A 16,757-nucleotide genomic window follows, 5' to 3' on the forward strand; every position below is an offset into this window, starting at 1 on the left:
GGTATCGAACTGACTAAGCAAAACTATCTGCACTTCCTTACATCAGTTACACTCGTTTACATCAGTAACACTTGGTAACATCTGATACACTTGTTTACATCTGTTGTGAAATAAATCAGTTTACTAACACATACCAATTCAAATAGGCCTAGGCTACAAATCTACAAAATACAATTTCATTCTGATTCATTCACAAACACAATATTTTTAATGATCTCACATAACATTCTGTTCATTGCTTACTGATTACAATAAAATGATTTGGAAAGACAAGGATGTTTTCGACCTGCTCTACCTTTTACTTCCAGATTTGGTTGGTGCAGACGATGGCCGCCGAAGCACCCATCTGTCCTTAATCCATAGTGTGCATGATGTCACAGCAGGCGTCATCGATATCCTGTCAATTCAACTCTCTTGCATAAAAGCACAAGTCTTGTGTTGTATGTCCTAATGTTTTCCTGAAGGGCAAGCTACTGTGATGTGCAGAGATTCATTGCTTTTTATGAACTCAAGTTTGAATGTTATTCATTAGGATTTAGACACAGATTGTAAAAACAGAATTAATCACAAACCACATCCAAGGTTGTGTACAGTTGATACTGTGTACACAATATGCTGCTGAAATCATTTTCCCCATTATGAGATGGCTATAGTCTATTGTTATTGGAGCAAGAGTGCCTACAACCAATATTTGTATTTACTGGTGTGTGATGGAACAGGCCAGGTAAGGCAGTTTGGTTCTACTTGAATTTCTATCCAGTCTAGCCGATGTGGATTAGTTTGGGTTGATAGGTCAGCGTCTTTGCTTTAATGTTAAATTATTTCATAGTTCTTATATTTCAAATTATATTTTTGTATTTATGGATCCCAATTAGCTGCTGCCAAGGCAGCAGATACTCTACCTGGGGTCCAAACATTATAACCTAGTCATAGGCCAAAATTGTATTAAATACCTAAATGAATCCTTATTCTGGCCACTAAACAGGCCATGAAAATTGACAGAATCACAGCCGTGCGTCACCCAATGTAAATAAGCAGCTGTTCTATTGAAAAATGTCCACTTAACAGTCCCTTGAGTAGCCATCATGCTTGGTTGGGCAGAAACACTTAACATCTTCAGAAGGCAGAGTGTGGTGTAGGTCAGCTCTACTGGTAACAGAGACGAATACAATAGCACATTTAAAATGAATAATTGACCTGCAAACATCAAATTCAGCTGTGATGTACTGTAAAGTGGAGTCAAGTCAGCAAAGCCAAAGCTTACGTGTAATAGACAAAAGTGCATAGTTAAAACCTTGGTAATTCAATAAGACAACAAATGCATTCACTTTGTTTAATTCATAAAACGGGAACAGTTGTACATCTCATGTTCAGCAGATACAGAGACAAACATTTTCTAAACTGCAAACTTAAATTTCTCCATCCACCTAATCCTACTGGGCCATTTAAAAATGGCCCCCAAAAGCAACCCCTTCATGTCTGTAGTCCAGTTTCACATTCTGAAAAATCAGCAATCAAATTTTTAGCAGTCCAAATGGCACATGGGCCACTTTTAGAATTCTTGAGTATTTCAGGAGACCTCCCTCATAAAACAAATACAATTGCACTTTTTTTAAAGTACTTAAACAGGATTATAGATCAAAACACCACCAAAACACAAAATACTCCTAAACAAACATATACAGAATCATTATTTATTACCACAAAAAAAATGCATAAATATACATTAAACAAAAGTACAAAAATACTTGTACTTTGTATATGCTCAAATATACTCTTTATAGACATTGATATTTTGGGAGAGACTGGGATTGTCAGAACCTAGAGGTGCATTCTAAAAGGTCCATGCAAGAGGAGCCATCTACACAACAGTCCATCTTTCACTTGTACGACCAGAAATACACAGGAAGCAAAGGGGATTCATTGTCTAGACTCTAGGTCCAGGTAAAGAGGCAACACAAGCACTAAGAAAAACGAGGATACACAGAACTCTGCTTTCTAATTCATGCCAAAAATACTTCAACATGCAATGACAGCTCTAACCTCTGAGCCATAACCCAAGGAGTAGCTTTATAATGTATAACTTCTTCAGGATGTTATTTTCTTCAGCAAATAATGACCCATTGCATTGACTTGGCTCGCGTGAGGGTTGGAAGTGCTAAGATGGTACCGGAATAGTTGCCAAAAGGAATCATCAGCTCAATCTGTCGACAGCAAGGTGTTGTCAGTTCAGACCCCTCCAGAGAAGCCAGAGAACATAAATAGGTCCGTAATGCACATTTGTCCATTAAATAAACCTGATTAAATTAATGATGAGCTCAGTAAAACCTTCCTTCAACTGGACGGAGAAGGTCTGGATCCCAAAATACATCTGAAGGGGGAAATTGGACAACAACAAAAAAAGTTGTCATTTTTCAATCAGTTTAATGTCATCCATATTGCATGTTCTGAAAAACCTTTGATTAAAGCACTTGTATAAAAGATACTCACTAAATATCTAACAGAACTGCCTGGACTTCCATCCTGGCTGGTTAGTTTCAGATGGAGTAGGGTACCAGCGCATCTAGAGAGATCAAAGAAACCAAAGTCAGACAGAATAACAATTGATCGCAACCTGTAAGATTTTCCAACAGGAGGACTGTCGGAAACAAGATTTTAAACGGAAAGGGAAATTAACTTTTTCCAAATTGTGGACTGAAGTCTTCTCACCCATTGAAAAGCTCTAAAAGTATAAATGCATTTAAACAGATTTGGATGAACTGTCCCTTTAAGCGCTGGTCATTCAAAGACCATGGGAATGTGGGTCACAGCTGCCCTATTATGACAATGCACAACAATGTCATAACAAGACCTTAATGGAAATGAGACAAGCAAGCTATTCCATGTGTTAAACATTTCCATCTTAAAAAGGTAACTAATTAAGTGACGACTACCTTCCCATACCTCTGGTCAAACTAGTTTGGTTGGACTAAAGTGAGGTCAATCATGACACGGTACAAAATCTACAAGAACAATGGTTCATGCTTTGTAGACAAGTTATTGCCTTAGGATTTCATCAAACAAAAGAAACCTGAATTTTGACCGCGAGAGGGTGAACCCCTGATAATTGTACGGTAAGCTTTGGTTTTGGAGCCCTTACAATTCATTGGTGGTTTGACAACTATACCAAGTTCAGTGTATTTCCTCATTCATCCATTGGACAGGAGTGTTGGTGGGAGCAAATTCAGAGCATTTGCGGGATCCTTCATCAGATGGCAATTAGGAACCCTCTCCTTTGCATTTCTAACAGAAAAGCTTTTGTTCCAAGCAAGGACGTGGACAGTAAGTTGGCACCTCCAAAGAAGATCGTCATGACCGACAGTTCTCTCCCAGTAAATACCACACATTTCTCTGAGGTTGTTTTGCCCAAAGAAAAAGGCCACAATCGCTGCCCATTTCACAGAGTAACACTCCACTGTTTTCATACATTACACAAGGAAGTTACCTCGGCGTGGAACTTCAAATGACCCGTGGCAGAAACCATTTCCACTATTCTTGCTGGACCGGACAACTGCAGTGTAGCCCACTGTACCATTATACCAGCATGCAGACAGCAATTAGCTATCAATGGAAGGACTTCACCCAGTGTTTTCTGCCTCAGTTTGCTTTGAGAGCATTCCTACAACACACCAATGGAAAGGCTGGTTGAAGGGTCCTATAGCTAGCTTCTTTATCATTTGCTAGTTTCCTCCCAAGACAGTCTCACTCGAAGGTAGAAGCAGTGGTGGAATTGAGGGGGAACCCCCTAGAACGGGGCCACGTTCAACAAGGCACGACATTGTCGAACGTTTGGATAGGAATATATAAAAGAACAAACATGCCTCTGACATTAACTGTGGCTGAATTACATCTGTTCATGATATTTCTAGCCGCAACGTGTCACAATGTTTTCCCACTGAACGTGGCCCCTGGATTCTGTGTGTAAACTGTGTTGCCGGCGATACGTCCATCAGTCTGTCCCCGGACCTCCCTACCTGGGTTGCCCTAACTGAGTCAAGTCCATTTCCACCACTGGGTAGGAGTGTCTCCTCCATAAATGTAGAATAAGTAATTTAATAGGATCTATGGACTCCTCTCCCTAATGACCCTACGGTGTGAGGCTGCATACTGACTTAGCAGGAAGGAAGTGAACTCTGAAGGTGAGGATGCATTAAAGGCTCCAGTCACACTTGCAGCTTTCAGGCCCAGACACCTACGGAGCAGTGGGGCTCTTCCCTGGTGAGAATCAATGGGAGGGGCTGTGACTGGTGAGAACCAATGGGAGGGGCTGTGAGGAGATGGAAGTATGTGGCGTGAGGAGTCCGTCAGGACATGAATGCTACTAGCGTAGAGAACAGAGGAATGGATGCTACTAGCGTAGAGAACAGAGGAATGGATGCTACTAGCGTAGAGAACAGAGGAATGGATGCTACTAGCGTAGAGAACAGAGGAATGGATGCTACTAGCGTAGAGAACAGAATAGAGAACAATTATTCAGTGAGTCAGAAATAACTTCCTCTGTGGTATAAGTTGCTTTGAAGACTATATGACATACACAGCGGGGCAATTTCCTGTTCACAGAAAACAATACAATTCTAATCTGCCAAGACTGCCACTAACAGCTTGTCCTAGTTGACATGCTTCAAGGAAGTATGCAAAAGAGCCAACAATTCTGTTGCCGTTGACATCTGCAAGCGGGAAGTCACCCCAACGTGTTTGATGGCGTCGTATCGCTGAGTCGACCTTTACGGACGGTGGCAAGGCATTGAATTGGGCTAATGACAGTCGCTGGGAGGATGTCAAGAGCACAAGGAAGAGCCTATTGGCCTCCATTCTTACTGAACTGCAGTGAGTGGAGAGGAGAGGGGAGAAGAGGAAAGAGACCGGTTGGTCCCGTACCTGGGCGTGGAGGGCAGCAGCAGCAGCAGCCGCCGCTGGATAGGTGAAGGCGCCGTGAGGGAGCCCGGGGGTCAGCTCCGTGGTGTACAGGGGGTATGGGGTCCACGCGTCCGGGGACGCTGGGATCAACGCTGCCCCCGTCAGGTCATCTGGAAACATGCAGGAGGCAAAAAAATGGGGGAAAACACAGTATTGGGTATAACCACCATCTGTGCAAATGCCCCATTGACATTATCAGTAGTGATTAGAAGCTGCTAACTGAATGACAGCTGAAAGACAAACTAGAACACTACTCAGAACCCTACTGAATCCTCTATGTAGTACATGTGAACTGTAAAGTTGAAGTAGGGAAAGTCGTCATTGTCTTGCTTTCCTCTTTGCGTTAATATTTCAGATAAAAAGTATGGCGTACTTACATGTGCTGACAGTAAACCCAATTTACAGTCAGCGAAGTTAAGCAATTACAGTCATAAATTTGTGGTCTTATGGGATTTTAAGTCAAATCAATATAACAACTAAGCCCGGTAGAAGTCATCCCAGTACCATTTAAACATCAATAAGGTCATTAACTAGGCCGGGGCCATCCAGTGCCACTCCTCACCCAGGGGCAACAAGCAGGTGCATGGGCAACAGAGGGGGCACCTGCAGTCTAGGCCGAGTCAGACTAGCACAGACACTGTAGAAATTCTAAATTGAAGAAAAAAAAAATTATAACTACATCTACAGTCCGATGAGGCATGCATGTGGCGGGTGAGTTAGTCTTTAGCTCATTATTCCACCCAATTGTGGGTTTTACTTCAACGCGCCCAGCAAGAGAGGGGGGGGGGGGGGGAACTGAGGATTGGCACAGTGGTGAGAGTGGGTAGAGGCTATAGTGTTGTTGTGAAGCCGTAACAACTTACATGGGTCCCGTGCAATGAAGTGAGCTCCTAGAGCAGGGTGGATATTAGTGGGGTTCGGTGTGCCCATCAGCTTACTCTTTGCCATCTTCGTGTTGGCTTTAGCAAACTCTAACCGCAGGGTCTGGGGGCACTCAGGGTCAAAACGGATGCCCTGAGAGGAGAGACGGGGACACAGGATTGTAAAGGAGGCGGCCTAGGTGAGTCTAGGCCTAGGGCAAGTGTGTCTCAGCCTTACATGACCCCCTCTCCATTGGCCCCGCTCCAATACTTGTCCAATGCGTCCTTGTTTCCCCACCTTCATTAAGGTAACCACTGATCTATACGTGACTGGATAAGAAAAGTAAAGTTTCCCCTATTGTCTCGACCAATCCAACCGCATCAGATCAGTGACGACGTCAAAGAGGAAAAGGGTGGAAGGATGCATCCTTTTTAAAGTAGTCTACAGGGCACTAGTATTCTCCTCTCCATGACCACTTAAGGGCACAGGGTGTGGATAGGTAGTCAGCCTATTGCTTCCACCATATCGAGCCCTTTCATGACGAGAGAAGACGAGGAGGAGAGGAAGCTGTGAAAGACTTGGCCTTGGATGTGGTTGACCCTGGTTGTGTTTCTGTGCCCTAAGCATTGTGCCCACATGCAGGTGAGTATGTTGGTGTGTGAGTGTGAGACTGCTTATGTGGCTACAGGTTGTGACGTCCATATGAGGAAGACTATGCTATGAGAGCTGTGTTAGATACGGCCATTGTGGCTACATAGTGACAGTAAGAGGTTATATTACAGAAGGTGTTCAAAACTATCAATGTAGCTCCGTAATTATATATTTATATGGCTAAGCAGTGATATGCAAATTAGGAGAGCTGTACCGTATTACGAAAGATGTGTTCAATTATACCAAGGTTAACTACCGTAAGTCTACAGGATTCTGGTCTCTGTTTCCAAAAATGGCCCTGCCCTTGAATTGTAAGAGAAAATGCTTTGTTTGAGTGATCAGACGAGATCAGTTAGCCCAGCAGTGAACCCCCATCCATACCTTACAGGTTAGAAACAGGACAGAGGAGACAGAGTCAAAGTAACGCTAACACAAAGCCTGCAGGTATAACGCATTTTGACAGTTCTGTAAGACTCGATGACGTCATGATCATGTATGCCACCTTTAGGTGTAATCTTCTAATGGTTACAGACATAAAAAGGCTTATACCAAGTTATAAAGCACAAAACATGCAGGCTTTACGTAAAGTGTTACAGAGTAACTACTGTATATGCCACAAAATAACAAACAACGCAACACATTTTGGGCAAAGTCCTTGTGTCCAGGGAGGATGAAGCCATTGCAACAATTCACGGCTACTGTCAACACTGTCCGCCTGGTCTGATGCTTACGTTTAATGCGTTTTTGGCAGCTTCGGCTCCAGTCCGATTGTCGAAGGTGACAAACCCAACTGGCTGGAAGAGAGGAGAGAACACTCAGACAGAGGGGCCTAATGTCCACCTCCACAGGTTAGCACAGGAACAACACTGGCCAAGTGCACTTGAGGTAAATGGTCAGAATACAGTGTGACTGAATCATAAATGCATTAGACAAGGCGAGCGCAAACGGATCGCAATAATAATAATAAGTAAATCACTTTTTCCAATCAGTTTGAAACAATTTCACAACAAAAGCTAAACCACATAAAGGTTTAATCTTATTAGATGAATGCGTGACAGCTGCATGGGAAGGTGTTGTTACCTATTGAAAAATGATTAACTAGACCAATGTTAGCAATCCTACATTAAATTAGCTATGTACCACTTTTTGATTACAGCTAATCCAAATTGTTATTGGAAAACTGAACAATTCCACTCTCCAGCCAAGGTGGTATACTCCATATGTAGCCTTCATTAGGGGGCCATGATTGCGCTGTAGTAATAACAGAAAGCTTCTCACCTGTTTTGATGTCAACTTAATCAGTGACCCCTCGTAACCCTGTAAGAAGAAAATACCTCCAATTAACAACCATGAAGTCCCATGCAGGAAGCCAGACATACACTCCCCTCACCATATGAGGAGAAACCTGACAGCGTGGCGCTTGTATTTTGGGGGTCACGCAATTGATACGCTGCATGGAAAGGGGGCCGTCATACACATGATTAAGCACACGGTAACATGGTTAACCATATAGGTATGTCGATAAAGAAAAAGGTGAAATCCACAGACCGTCTGGAATTATGTATTTTTGTCTCATCTTAAAGGAAACTATTTTATGTTACTGTGTAGGTCTAACTAGTTTGTGAACTGATGCTCCAACCTTCTCCTGAACTATGCCAGAACTTCATAGGCTGTTCAACAGCTAGTGAATTACTATTAATGTGAATCATTCTTAGTCATTGTTATAAAAATTGGCTTTGGATGTCAGGATGAGTCAGATTCCTGGGGAATGTAGTGGATGTTGGCCTGACTGTGGTATTGATGGATGAGAGATCTTCTAATCCTGATATACAGACATGGGAAATTAAACAACTTAAGCCGATGTGAAGTTGGGAGTGTTTCAATCCTGTCAGGAAATCCAAACCACCTTCAACACAAATGTAACACTAAATACATACAACTAATAACAGAAGCAGCTGAATCCCATCTACTTTGCTTCATACAAATCATTAAAAAGCATGTGGGCCTTAGGTTGTGGTGTTCTGGGAAAAACAGTAAAGCAGCTGGGAGGGTTGGGAGGTCCACTGCCAAAATCAAGCTTCAGATCCAATATACAGAATGATACAACAGCAGAGAGTATAGACTAGAGCCAGTCTATGGCAAACAATATATACAATGGAATCTAATCTATGAAAACAGACATGGAGAACGGCCTGGTTTCAGTGATTTCATAGAACTGCTTTGAAAGCTTGGCCCGAATCACACGCGAAACGAAATGGAAGAATCCTAATCTTCCTGACCTGGAGGGGAGTTGGGTCACCGGGATAGTTGGCCAATAGCAGTGCTACTCATTTACACATTCCACAAGACCATCCATGTGTGATGGATACCACCTCCATTTTGGTCTGAGGGAGGGTGGGGGTGGGTTATGAAGCTGTACATGTAGATTAATAATGAACAATATATTGTAGATGAACAGTGATTTAGTGTTACTCCTTTTAATATTTCTGGAGTCTTCCGTGGTATTGTAAGATGATAATCACAACATAATTAACCATATGGGCTGTTGCTTTTGCAAAAACGTCAAAACATTTAAGGGACTAAATTCAGCTAAGCTACGTTATTGGCACCCGATGCTGTCCGTTGACACGTGCGTTTACAAAGAATACTCCTGATAATATGTCCTTTGTTTATTCCCATTATGAAATGTTTTAATTTGAAAATGCAGAGAATTAAAATGCAGGAAATTAAAACGGAACAGAAAAGCCAATGACAAGAGTGGACTGTCTGCTGTCTCCGTTGCAGTGGACAATTACGAAAATATGGAGGCCAAATTCTTCCATCGCCTCGGTAACTAATCCCAAGAGTATGCTTACCTTAAATGGTCTGAACAGCAGGTACAGTTCACGAGGTTTGATATCCACTGGTAGGCCACTAACAAAGAGTGTTCGTACCTGGAAAACAAAACTCAATGAAAAACAGTCTAGACTATCTCCAGGGCCCCGTTTTTCTAAAGTTATCTATCCGGATTTCGTCTATCGGACAGGATTAAATGCATAGTAATAGAATGGATGAATCAGCATTCTATTTCTGTGCATTTAATCCTATCTGTTAGGGGAAATACGGCTAGATACCTTGAAAAACTGCGGCCAGAGCATAGGATTCAAATGATTTTTATTTTATAGGAAAACCTTTATACATTTTAATAGAATCAGTCATGAACATTAGAGAAGACTGTATGGCAATGTGGTCCTGTATGGTTCCGTTGGTATAGCATGGCGCTTGCAACGCCAGGATAGTGGGTTCATCTCCCACCCATACGTAAAATATAGGCGCGCATGACTGTCGCTTTGGATAAAAGCGTCTGCTAAATGGCATATTATATATCATAGAATCGTGACTGAAGGACAGATTCATTGGCCAGGTTCTACTCATTAACATATTATGGGATATTGTGCACACAATCTTGCTCCTGAAAATGGAGCACCGTCTTGATATGTTCAAATATTCTTTGCGATCTGTTATTGTCAAGAACTTGCAGAATCAGGCGTTACTGCTTGGCTATAACCTGCACACAGACCGGTCGTCGGCAGGGGAGGATTGGCCACCTCTGATGCAGTTTGAAATGTCAAAACAAATTGAGATGTTTTCTGTACTGTACAAAGGACAGTTTTGACATGAATCTCCTAACAGACTAACCTATTCCTAGTTGACTGAATAAAGCGCTATACCACTTGCTTAGTGACACAACCAAACCATTTTCCTACATAGAGATAATGGAGCGCTTCTGGGCAACACTACGCTAACTAGTACCGCCACACCACTCTAACTAGTACCGCCACACCACTCTAACTAGTACCGCCACACCACTCTAACTAGTACCGCCACACCACTCTAACTAGTACCGCCACACCACTCTAACTAGTACCGCCACACCACTCTAACTAGTACCGCCACACCACTCTAACTAGTACCGCCACACCACTCTTACTAGTACCGCCACACCACTCTAACTAGTACCGCCACACCACGCTAACTAGTACCGCCACACCACGCTAACTAGTACCGCCACACCATTCTAACTAGTACCGCCACACCACTCTAACTAGTACCGCCACACTACTCTAACTAGTACCGCCACACCACTCTAACTAGTACCGCCACACCACAATGACTAGGCTACTGAAGGAATGCTCACTCTACATGCCCCCAGATGTCGGCCCAAATCCTTGAACATGCAGCATAAAAAAGCAATAACAAAGGACGATGTGCTACGGCGACCTAAAATGGTGGTGTTGTCTTTAAGAACAAAGTAGTGATGTGCTGCCCCTCATGACTCAGGCTGCGTTTACACAGGCTGCCCAATTTGATATTTTTTTCCACTAAATGGACTTTTGACCAATCACATCTGATCTTTTTACGTCAGATCTTCAGAGCTGATCTGATTGGTCAAAAGACCAATTAGTGAAATCAGAATTGGGCTGCCTGTGTAAATGCTGCGATCTATTTAGTGAGAGGGAAAAAGGGACGGATTTCCACATGTGAATCCAACACAAACATGGGCCTGTAATGTTGTCCATTGAACCCTGCAGTGGCTGAGGAAATAAACAGGCCTACAGAAGGGCCATTGGTTCCCACTCTGTGGGGAGGCCTGTGCAGCACAATGGACTGCCAGAGGAACAGCGGCGGACAACAGTGCACAGTGTGACACCATTTCCTTCCTTTGACCCGCGCCTCCGAACCACAGCGCCAACATTTCAGGTGCTCCTGCGACAGAACTCCCATGCAAGTCTATGGCACGTACTGTCAGCCCCGTCCCATCTAGACTAACTCATCGGCCTAATTTGAACATCTGACTACGGAGTAGAAAATAAGCATTACTGTTAAAAGATTTCAAATTTTGATTGTCATTTAAAAAATGGTTTAACCTTAGAACAATATGGTTTCTTGGACAATTTAATGTTTGTTGAAGGTTAATCAAAAATACACTCAAGTGTGTGTAGGTTACAGGGCCTAAATAATACAAGGCAAACGCAAAATAAGGTATATGGTTGGAATCTGGAACAAAATTAAATAATTGATTGGGATATGTAAGGGAAATTATGAAGTCCTTTTGGCAATCCATCCATCCACTTGCTGTAAGCCTACCTACCAAACGTTGGTGGATTTCGTGGATCTATCCAGTTAATGTCCAGACCAGAGGACATTTATTTATTTTATTTATTTACACTGCAAGATTGGAAATACATTTTACATTTTTTACTGACCACAGATCAGATTAGGATACGAAATGTGTGTGATGGCAAAATAAAGTCCGGTTCAGTCCGACGGTGCAGATAGTGTGCGCTGAAGTTCATCGGCAGTATATGAAATCAGGTGGGTCTGTCCATAAAGCTACAGGACAGACATACCTGATCAATTCATAGGCCTACTGCGGATTTGTTAAAATGTTTAAAATGAAGCCTAACCTATAGATCTACAATTGTAATATTTAACATTGAATAGATTTGGGACTTTAAAAGCAAAATCAAAATAAATCCTGAAATTCAGCCAAAATGTCATGGCAATTAGGCTATAGTCTAACCCAATATTTCACGTTCGCCATAACAATAATCTACTGTAGACCTAATTTAAAGACACCAACCCCCGCAAAAAACAATCATTTTACTTTCAATCATAAAAATGTAAACGTCCATTAAAAAAAAACTGAGGCACACCCTTTTCAGAACCTCCAATGGAAACGAACGACTTAAGAAAACCATACCTAGATATAACTTCACACCCTTTTTCTCTTGCAATGGGTTTTGAATCAGTCTAACATGAATTAGCCTACAATTAGGGGGAGGAAATCAATTTGTAGGCTACTTTGCATCTCTTCCAGACTAGACTTCGTAGGCACACTCACAACCGGTTCCAAACAAAGACATTCTGATACAGAACTTTTATGACAAGTAAAAAAACACCAAAGACCATATTCTTACCTCCTCTTCTATGGAAACGTTGTTCGTCTCGGAATCAGACTTCAGACTTGTGATAGACATGTTGAGGTTTACTTCAGCGTCAGTTAGAGAAGAAAATGTGAAGTTTTTAGAGTATTTTCCCCAAGTGCGCTTGTGGTTGAAGTCTTGATGGCGTTTATACTTCAGGAAAGATGTGCCGAGGTGAGTTCGTGGTGTAGCCGAAGTATCCAAGGATGTTTTGCGAGAGATAATCATTCATAAAAATAAACTAAAGGTGAATAAGTGCAGTGTGAGGGTGCAACAGGGGGAAAGAAGTGCTCGTATGCACCTCTGCTCACATCAATTGCGTTTGGTTGGGGAATCTGGTGGGAGAACAAGTCAACTTTTTCATTGGAGCGCGTTTCCGCGGTCCTTCCCCTGTTTTGCAATTAGGTCATCAATTATGTTCCAGCCCTGTGAGTGCTGTAATCATGTTGGAGATCCGCCTCAGCTGGTATCAAACCCTGCCCCTTCATAACTGCATCACCGTTTCTATGGGAGACCATGAGCCAATAGAAAATATTTTCGCAACCTATACATTCCCTTTTTGTCTGCCTATAAAATGAGCATCCCACACATTTTTATTATAGACCTATACATCTCAATGTATGGTTGTTTGACATGCACTTCGAGTATCTTTTTTCTTGTAAAATATAATTAGCCTTTAAATAATGATGGAGATTATTTTCACTATTAAAAAAGGAAGATTATTTCATATACAATTTCAGTGTTGTTTGATACAAATTGACTTAACTTTAATAGAAAAAACACCAGCCATCGAATTACAGAAACACCTATTATTTGTGCCAGTTATTTGAGATACTTTAGTATTTAATACTAAATGAATAGGCCTTTTATATTTTAGATTTGTGACATTATAAGCCATTTTAATTTGAAAAATATATGTTAGTGTATCATTGGCTAATGTTAATTAATTGTGAGCTGTATATTTGTTTTATATAGCCTAAAAATATTTATTATCACTGATAAAACATTCTCTTTTATTAGCCTAATTACATTTTCGAAAGTTGATATTTAATATAGGCCTACTTTAGGCAAAATATTTCCCATATCTATCTGTTTTCTTTAAAATGCTTTTCTGTATAATGCATAACGGTAATGATTCCATCTGCTCAGAATATTATTGAAGACAAAGATCGGTTAATTTAATTAGATTATGACATATGATCTCAAAGTAATATCTGTTATAATATAGAGGGTTTCTATTCACATTTTCAAACCAATGTTCATTTTCAAAAACAACGTAGATTGTTACTACTGCATCCTAAAACTGCATTAATGACTAGTCAAATGTTTTAATCAAAGTTAATAGTACAGAATCTATATAATTATTCTGTATCGAAGTATACAGAATCCTATACATCTTTTTATGTTTTATGACATGCCTTTTTAAGTTGAGCAGGTCTTTATGAGCAGATTGTGATGAACAAATGTTGAAATTGTTTAAAGCAAAATGACACCAAGTTTATGCCAAGGTATGATGCTGGAGAAATGCCCAGGTGTATCTCACATGACCAGAAGCATGTGGACACCTGCTCGTCGAACATCTCATTCCAAAATCATGGGCATTAATATGGAGTTGGTCCCCCTGCTATAACAGCCTCCACTCTTCTGGGAAGGCTTTCCAATACATGTTGAAACATTGCTGCGGGAACTTGCTTCCATTCAGCCACAAGAGCATTAGTGAGGTCGGGTGCTGATGTTGGGCGATTAGGCATGGCTCGCAGTCGGCGTTCCAATTTATCCCAAAGGTGTTCAATGGGGTTGAGGTCAGGGCTCTGTGCAGGCCAGTCAAGTTCTTCCACACCTATCTCGACAAACCATTTCTGTATGAACCTTGCTTTGTGCACGGGGTATTGTCATGTTGAAACAGGAAAGGGACTTCCCCAAAATGTTGCCACAAAGTTGGAAGCACAGAATCGTCTAGAATGTCATTGTATGCTGTAGTGTTAAGATTTCCCTTCACTGGAACTAAGGGGCCTAGCTCGAACCATGAAAAACAGCCCCAGACCATTATTCCTCCTCCACCAAACTTTACAGTTGGCACTATGCATTCGGGCAGGTAGTGTTCTCCTGGCATCTGCCAAACCCAGGTTCGTCCGTCGCACTGCCAGATGGTGAAGTGTAATTCATCACTCCAGAGAAAGCATTTCCAATGGTGGCGAGCTTTACACCAATCCAGCCGATGCTTGCCATGGAAACCCAATTCATGAAGCTCCCGACGAACAGTTATTGTGCTGACGTTGCTTCCAGAGGCAGTTTGGAACTCGGTAGTGAGTGTTGCAACCAAGGACAGACGATATTTACGCGCTATGCACTTCAGCACTCGGCATCCCGTTCTGTGAGCTTGTGTGGCTTACCACTTCAGCGGCAGAGCCGTTGTTGCTCCTAGACATTTCCACTTCACAATAACAGCACTTACAGTTGACCGGGGCATCTGACTTGTTGGACAGGTGGCATCCTATGACGGTGCCACGTTGAAAGTTACTGAGCTCTTCAGTAAGGCCATTCTACTGTCAATGTTTGTCTATGGAGATTGCATGGCTGTGTGCTCGATTTTTATACACCTGTCAGCAACGGGTGTGGCTGAAATAGCCGAATCCACTAATTTGAAGGGGTGTCCACATACTTTTGTATATACAGTGTATCTCAACAAGGCCTTACTAAATCTCAAAGGGCAGGCGGCTTCCTGACTTTATATAGCAACACTTTGTATAGCAACACAACAAGATTGTGTTTATGTGACCTCTGAGAGTTTCATGTTCTGTGTCTCGGTCAGTCACATTTACACCGAGTGAGACGAAAGCCAGGCTATATTCATGGAATGGATTTACATGGAGCTTTTCAAAGTCTTCACATGACTTGCACTGTATATGGGTCAATCTCACAACTAGTATTAGCTCCCAGAGCTTCTGCAGCGGGCTAACACAGTCGGGTGGTGTACAGCAGACCTGGATTTAATCCAGTCAGTCACAGTTACATTTTTGCTTTGAAAATCAAACCTGTGTTCAACGACTGTTTTCGGACTCATTCTGTTTGAGTTGTAATGTCCTATAGATCTCTGCCGGGGTGGGGGGGGGGGGGGGGGGGGGGGGGACGACTGCTTTTAGCAGTCCTCCAAGGTCCTTCTATCTCACTGTACTGCTTCCACACAGTCGATTCCTCAGCCTCATTACTTTTGCAAAGTTGAAAATACTTTCCCCGCATGATGTTTTTACAGAGGGAAACTGGATGGGATGCAAATGAGAAATGCTGCTTACAATGAAAGACGCTACACAGAACGTCTGCCTCTCAGAATGCTCTGGAGACAAAAAGGGGTCCCCTAAATGGGCAGACATTTTGTCCAGAGGTGATCTCATTGGATAGAAAGGGGCACACCTCCCCCATGAGCATATATACTGAACAAAAATATAAACGCAAAATGCAACAATTTCAACAATTTTATTGAGTTACAGTTCATATAAGGAAATCAGTCAATTGAAATAAATTCACTAGGCCCTAATGTATGGATATCACATTTACTGGGCAGGGGTGCAGCCATGGGTGGGTCTGGGAGGGCATAGGCCCACACACCCACTGGGGAGCCAGGCCCAGCCAATCAGAATTAGTTTTTCCCCACAAAAGGGCTTTATCACAGACAGAAATACTCCTCGGTTTAATCAGCTTTCCGGGTGACTGGTCTCAGACGATCCCGCAGGTGAAGAAGCCGGATGTGGAGGTCATGGGCTGTCGCGTTACACATGGTCTGCGGTTGTGAGGCCGGTTGGATGTACTGCCAAATTCTCTAAAACAACGTTGGAGGCGGCTTATGGTAGAGAAATGATCATTCAATTCTCTGGCAACAGCTCTGGTGGACATTCCTGCAGTCAGCATGCCAATTGTATGCTCCCTCAAAACTTGAGACATCTGTGGCATTGTGTTGTGTGACAAAACTGGCCTTTTATTGTCCCCAGCACAAGGTCCACCTGTGTAATGATCATGCTGTTTAATCAGCTTCTTGATATGCCACACCTGTCAGGTGGGTGGATTATCTTCGCAAAGGAGAAATGCTCAGTAACAGGGATGTTAACAAATTTGTGCACAACATTTGAGAGAAATAATATCTTTGTGTGTATGAAAGATTTCTGGGATCTTTGAAACATGGTACCAACACTTTACATGTTGCGTTTATATTTTTGTTCAGTATAGTTTGCCTAAAACTAGAGATTGGTGTGGCTTCATGAGATATTAGCGTCCATAGTGTATCTTTAATACAATACAACAACGATATACAGGATTCTAACCCGAACG

General features: G+C 42.2%; 1 protein-coding gene across 1 annotated transcript; it reads right to left on the reverse strand.

Moving 5' to 3' along the window:
- Positions 1–1,320: 1,320 nt before the first annotated feature.
- On the reverse strand, positions 1,321–12,773 carry LOC311117225 (RNA-binding protein, mRNA-processing factor 2a-like). Its single transcript, XM_084192202.1, has 8 exons — positions 12,429–12,773; positions 9,324–9,401; positions 7,747–7,785; positions 7,200–7,262; positions 5,820–5,970; positions 4,918–5,066; positions 2,491–2,563; positions 1,321–2,371 (listed from the first exon to the last, which is right to left on the reverse strand). Exons 1-7 carry the CDS (start codon positions 12,660–12,662, stop codon positions 2,498–2,500), a joined length of 780 nt encoding a protein of 259 aa, XP_084048328.1. The 5' UTR covers positions 12,663–12,773; the 3' UTR covers positions 1,321–2,371; positions 2,491–2,497.
- Between the last annotated feature and the right edge of the window lie 3,984 nt (positions 12,774–16,757).

Source organism: Coregonus lavaretus (genome assembly GCF_964263955.1).
Source record: "Coregonus lavaretus genome assembly, contig: HAP1_SCAFFOLD_156, whole genome shotgun sequence".
Taxonomy (NCBI): domain Eukaryota; kingdom Metazoa; phylum Chordata; class Actinopteri; order Salmoniformes; family Salmonidae; genus Coregonus; species Coregonus lavaretus.